We start from the raw sequence: 6,513 nt of genomic DNA on the forward strand, positions 1-6,513 counted from the left end.
GGGCCCCCCCCCCCCCCCCCCCCCCGCTACTGCTTTCCCTGGCACAGAAGTAGGGACAACTTTAAAAGACAAACCTCTAATAATTAGATTCTACACATGGAAAATTTTAATTATAATTTTCCATGTACAGAATCCAATTATTGGGGGTTGTCTTAAATTCAGGGTCATTTTGGATTCAGGTAAATACAGTATTATGAAACAGTTAAATTGCAAAAATTGTAATGGATTATTATAACTAACAATGTTAGATAAGTATAAATGTGAATGATATTCAAGACTGAATAGATTATTCTTGGCTTTTATCCTGGAACCCCAAAATTACAAAACAAAGCAAAAAATAAAACACAAATAGCAATTATAAAAGACATAAGCAAGCTTTTCAGTGCTGCTGGTTTTGCTTCCTCCATCAGCACAGAATAGCTCCTGCAGCAGCACATAGCTTAATGGGGGAGGCAGGGAGACTTGAAGAGCTCAGACTTGAAGGGCAGGGGTGCCTGCTTCTGAATGGGGTATGTGAATCCCAACTCCTGCAGGACATGGGGACACAGAGCCCTCACTTCTGCCCTTGCTAACAGGAACACTATCAGCTATACAAGGTGATTCTTAGTTCCACAGAATATTTGACATTAACCACAGTAGCTTCTGCTAATCAGACTTCTGGAATAGACTTCCCAAGGAGGTGGTACAGTCCCCAACCCTGGAAGTCTTCAAGAGGAGACTGGACAGATACCTTGTTGGGATCATTTGATCTCAGCAGTATTCCTGCCCAGAGTAGCGGGGTTGGACTCGATGATCTTTCATGGCCCCTTCCGGCTCTCAATTTCTATGATTCTAATCAAGTAAGAAAATTAGCAGTAGGTAAGAATGCAGTGGGGGAGAACAGGAAACTCAATGAGAATTTAGTCATGGGGTGAGAGCTACTGCAGGGTTGGATAAAAACAAAGATATGTTAATTTTACTCTGGTTTTAACACTTTGGCTCCTTAAGGACCTAAGCATCAATCACTATATTGTGCATATTTACCCCTGGATAGTTGGAAACCAGGTGGCCTCCACACATATAGCTTATTAGAATCATTTCTAGCAGTGATGATTCACATGAAAAAAGCAAACAAATTGTACTTGTTGAAAGAAGCTATTTAAGCTCTACTCTCCCCACAAAAGCTTCTAATCTGTCTTCAGTATTTCAAGAATAAATTTATAGTTATGAAAAACTCCTGTTAGATGCATCACAACAGTGCACTTGACATGTAGATCATGCTGAAGCTACCACTATGTTATTAGAATGCTGAACCTACCACTATGTTATTAGAATGGTCTTCCAGTCCCACTAGTAGAGCAATTCCAGCTAGGTCATAGCATATCTGAATATACAATTTGATCCATTATGATAGCCCTTGAACTGATATAGCATGGCCTTTAGACGTCTTGCCAAAAGCTACAAACAACCTTATGAACTTTCTAAAGTACTTAGTCCTGTCAAGATAATAGCTGACAGTCCTTTTAATATCCTAGACAAGCAATGGTCTTTTCCAGAAAGAGCCTAGTGCTTGGGGAAAACATGTATGGATGAAAATCCAAAAGCGGTTTAAGTTGAATTTTAAATGGGGTCACAGCATTACTTTATTCCTGTAAATAGTAGCATAAGGGAGCTCTCCTATTTAAGAGTGCAGTGATTAAATAAAAAGTGCAATAAAGCCTCGCTACATTACCAGTGAGAGGCGTGGGGACATCTGAGTACTTTAATCATTCAAACTAGGGGAAAGAGAAAAAAAAGACAGAAGCAAGTGTTTAGTTCCATAAAGACTAATTCAAGGCTTATAGATATACCCAAGCATGGTTAGCTGCTTTAAAAGGTATCATGGCTAATCAACTGGGCACACAAGTCTCACATTACTTACCCTTTTCAATAGTTCTCTCTCAAAATAGGAGGGAGGCAACACTGATTACCAGTTATTAATTTAAGCTGCATTTCTTGGGAGGGATTTGCAATTTCCTCTTGGAAAAAGTACATACCAAGTTTAAGGATTCCTCTGTTACCCCTTTTCCCTCCTCCCTCTTCCAGAACCAAGTACAAACTACTTGATGCCATTTGGTTCAGTCTAAAGGCAAAACAGTTTAATGATCGAAGTGTTTTTTCAACCTAGGAATAAGTCATTTCTCGTACGGATCATGTAGCATTACCCAGAAAAGCATAACATCTGTCAAAATCCAGAATACAACCCCAACGGTCCCTTCAGTTTACTGGAATAATTTTCATAAGAGGTTGAAGTCCAACAGAGAGCCTTCTCCAGTAATAAACAAAGTATGGTGATTTTCCCTGGCCAACATGAAAGGCATGCAAAAGATGAAAGACAAGTAAACTAGAGTTCTATGATGTTTTTCCTTCTCATAAAGTGTAATTAATATAGGGGAAAAAAATATTCACTTACAGGATATGATTTCAAGTGACAGAGTTCCCTTAACATGAAACAAGGTATTTTATTAATGAAAAAATGACATTTACCCAATACCAAGTACCCTGGTACAGGAACAGTTATAAACATAAGTATACAAATATCAAATCTGAGGGTAGGGCTAGTCTAATAATTCAGTAATAGTGTTAGGCACTGGCAAAAACTTGATGTGGGCTTGATAGTTGACTTAAAGCTCACATCTGTAATTAGCAAAAGTTTAGAAGATAATAACAACATTCAGTTTAATCAAATTGGTGGTAGCAGGCCAAGAAAGAGAGAGAGGCTGTGTTAAGGCTCAGTCTCTAGTATACCTTAATGGTTCACTGGAGACGTCTGCATGCAGGATAAATATTGCATTTTCTCTGATTACATTAACACTAGAAAAATAATATTTTCAATAAGAATGACTTATTTTGATGCCATACTGCATCACTAAATATAAAAATGGAAGATTAACAAAAATTCTGTATTCCCTTTGGGTTCAAACCTATAAGACTTAAAGTAATTGGGTATTTGGCTTTATACCTAAACTGCCAAATTAGGATGACCAGCAGGCATTTTTTGGTAACCTAGCAAAATGTCATAGTTAATGAAGGTCAGTTGTTTGTGTAATCCTAGTCCCCAAGAGTGACTTCAATTTAAAGGTTCAAGTCAAACAGAAATGAGCTTTATAATTTCAGTGACTCAGGCTCTTCAGAATATTCTCTTCTGTGCAGGGAACACAAAATCCTACACCCTCAGCAGGTCTAATTAGAGGCTTTAGAACAAGCATTAATTCAGGGATAGTTAAGTTACTCTTTCATTGGTGCCTGTTGAGGCAAGCACAAGTTAAAGATGCGTACACAAAAAAATCAAACTAGGAAAGGGGAGGATAAGGCAGGGTTGTGTGAAGAGAAGACAAAAACTACATACAGAAGTTTACAGCTTTGAAAATTCCTTATAGCTAAGAATGCAGGTTGCATAGAGGTAACTTTTATTGTTGCTTATAATATAGATTTCTTATGTCAGAGGTAGTATACTTAAACCTATGCAACTACAGAGAACATACCCTTCCTGAAGGATGTCACAACTGCTTGGCTATCTTCACTATATTTTCCTAACGAGTTTCCAAAATTATGATTCACAAAGTATATATATATATATATATGGAAAGAAAACTAAACATAATGGCATCACAAGTAGCTTTTTTAGGATTATTTGTAAATAGTCTTATGGCACTAAATGTTTTAAGTCATTTTACTCAGTTTTATTATATTCTGTTTACGTTAGGAGAAACTTAATGACAACAAAGAACTAATGGAAAAATTAAATGCTTTCTTAGATTTGCATCCTACTCTGTGCTCAACCATCCTTATTTTACTGAAGCTTTATGCCTCTGGCAACAAAATGAGATCCAGAGAGGCTACTTAATATGATACACAATTAAAAATGCCTTAACACACTCACAAACTAAGCCCCAACTACACAAACACTGGAATTAGTAACAAGTGCAAGAATTGAAAGGTACTTGAAGAATCTTAAAACTGGAATGAAGGTTACCTTAAGTAGATGCTATACTCAGGGTAAAAGATGCTTTTGTACTGAACCCAAGTCTCGGTCTCCTCTTCTGTAATCCTTTTGCTGTCTTGTCCTCTTGAAAAGAGATTGAACGATGCAAACCTTCTAACAGATACTTGTCTAAGATTTGCATCCTTCAGCTGCTTTTTCTTCAGAACCTTTAAAAATAAGAACAAAAAGTATTAAAGATCAAGTATGCAGCTCATAAAAAATGTCCAAATACAGACTCATTTAACCAAAAGGTAATTCTGGAATCTTTTGCAGTAGTTATGTTGCAAATAGCATTGGCTCAGCATTCATTCATTTTGCCTCTAGAATGAAAAGAAAGAATGAGTAACATTTTCATCAGGGCCAGCCCATCCTATACTACAAAACCTGCGGCCGCAGGGGGCCCGCAGCTAAGGCCCCCCTGTGCATAGGCAGAAGTGGGGGGTTAACGGGGCTCAGCCCCCCAAACACAGGGCAGCAGCATGCATTGCCTTAGGGCAGCCTGGCCGCGGGGTCCTACAGCGGTTGCGGGGGTGGGGGAGGTGCGGGCATGCTGAGCTACCCTGCACACTCCCAGCCACATGCAAGTTTCTTTAATCTGTGGGGGGTTTTTTATTTCCATGGGCTTGTGGGGAGGGCAGATCGAGCCCACCACAGTGCAGGAGAGAGTGAGGTAGGAGAAGGGCGAATCATTCACCCCACCCCTGACCCACTCCCTCCTGCACTGTGGGGACTGTTCTACGACCCAGCCTGGGCCCCAGCCGGGTAATGGGATAATCAGAGCCCAGCGGCTCACCACTGCCGTTTTGAAAGTGGTGGGCGCCACCATGTGCCTCACTGCCTGGCCCACCCAGCAGTGGGACGCACATGGCAGTACCCACCACTTTCAAAGCGGCAGTGGTGAGATGCAGAAAGATGGAGCAGAGGCTGAGCCCAGCTCACAGTTGTGGCCCACCCCCACCCATGCAAAGATCGGGGGGCCAAGTGCCCTCCCTGCCCTTGGCTGTCCAGCACCATGCCTCTGGAGGAGCTGCCAGGCTGTTCCTGGGGACGACATGGGGCAGGGTGGGCACAGGGATCCCAGGGGCTCCATCCCCTCCAGCCCAGCGGTACAGCCAAGGCTGGCCCTGCTCCAGGCCCTGGCTCTGGCCAGTGCATGGCCGGGGCTGGGGTGGGGAGGCAGCCAGGGCCAGTGCAGCTTCCACTACACAAACACTGGCAGGTGCCAGAGCTGCGAGGTGGCCGAGGCTGGTGTGGCCAGCACCAGTGCAGCCAGGAGGCAGTCAGGACTGGCGGTGGGGAAGGGAGGCTGCCGGAGCCAGGAGGCAGCCGGGACTGGGGCCAATGTGACTGGAACCACCACTGGCTTCTTTGGGGCAGGGGGCCCCAAAACTATTTCTTACAGGGGGTCCCAAAAAATGGTGGGCCGGCCCACATTGTCATGCAGTGTTTCCATTCAGAGAAGGACCTGGAAAAGTGGTGGTCTGGATTTATGAAGTTATAATTCCAAATGTGCTGAAGTTAAAATTAAACAGAGCACTATCTTTCTAACTGCAAGTCCAACAAACTGATCCTGGAATGTGAAAGGAAAAACTGCTGCTGCTTGTATATTGGCACCATTACTGAAGATTTTACAAACTGAATTCTACCCTTGGTGATTTCTGTGCAATCCAGTCTACAGTTACTTTTCAGATTGGCACACACCTTCAGCAAAAAAAAACCCACACGCATACCTAACTGGTAGGGCTGTGTGAAATGGCTATGCTTCATTTCCATTTCGGATTCAGCCGTTTTGGAGGGGCAGTGATTCATTTCGGTGTTTCGGATCACTGTTCTGGTTCAATTTAGCCGAATCTGTTTCAGAGTTTTGGCATTGATTCGAAGATTCAGATCAGCCAGGGAGAGCCAGGCACAGCTGGGTGGCTGCAGGTTCTCCGGCAGCTCCTCTGTTTGCGCCGGCCTCTCCCTGGGCAGGCAGAGCTGTGGAAGAAGCCTCCACAGCTGCCCTGCCCTGCCCCATCCCAACCTGGCCCCAGCCTCCTGGCACTTTAAAAAAAAAAAAAAAAAAAAGCAGAGTCCCCCCGCACAGCATGGGGTGGGGGGGGGCGATCTCCGCTGCCCCCCCACTGCCCCATGCTGTGCGGGGGACTCTGCCATGAGCCCTCAGAGGCTGGGATGGCCACTACTACAGCTGGGGGGGGTGGGTGCAGCATGGCTCAGCAGGGTGCTGTGCACTGTCTGGGAGCTGGGGCCACTGGGGCTGAGTGCTGCCAGGCTCCAGCTGCCAGGTGGAGCCACCCCAGCTCCCAGACAGCGCGTGGCACCATGCTGAGCCGCACTGCACCCGTTTGATGTGTGAGCTGCCATGTGGGTGCCAAGCAGGGGGGGGTGATCCCCGCTGCTCCCCACTGCATGGGGGGGGCCACCATGAGCCTCCAGAGGTCCTGATCACCACTACTACAACCGATGAGCGCAGGGCTTTTTTAAGTGCTGGGAGGCTGTGGCTGGGTGGG

The 6,513-nt window shown here is 44.4% G+C and overlaps 1 protein-coding gene across 1 annotated transcript in view; it reads right to left on the minus strand.

The window, feature by feature from the left end:
• CAMKMT (calmodulin-lysine N-methyltransferase) overlaps positions 1–4,829 on the minus strand; it is a 373,030-nt gene extending 368,201 nt beyond the window's left edge. Inside the window, exons 1-2 of the mRNA XM_014519498.2 lie at positions 4,797–4,829; positions 3,995–4,170 (exon numbers count right to left, since the gene is read on the minus strand). Coding sequence (XP_014374984.1) covers positions 3,995–4,170; positions 4,797–4,829 — 209 coding nt within the window. The remainder of the gene's footprint in view (positions 1–3,994; positions 4,171–4,796) is intronic.
• Between the last annotated feature and the right edge of the window lie 1,684 nt (positions 4,830–6,513).

Source organism: Alligator sinensis, unplaced genomic scaffold (genome assembly GCF_000455745.1).
Source record: "Alligator sinensis unplaced genomic scaffold, ASM45574v1 scaffold131_1, whole genome shotgun sequence".
NCBI lineage: Eukaryota > Metazoa > Chordata > Crocodylia > Alligatoridae > Alligator > Alligator sinensis.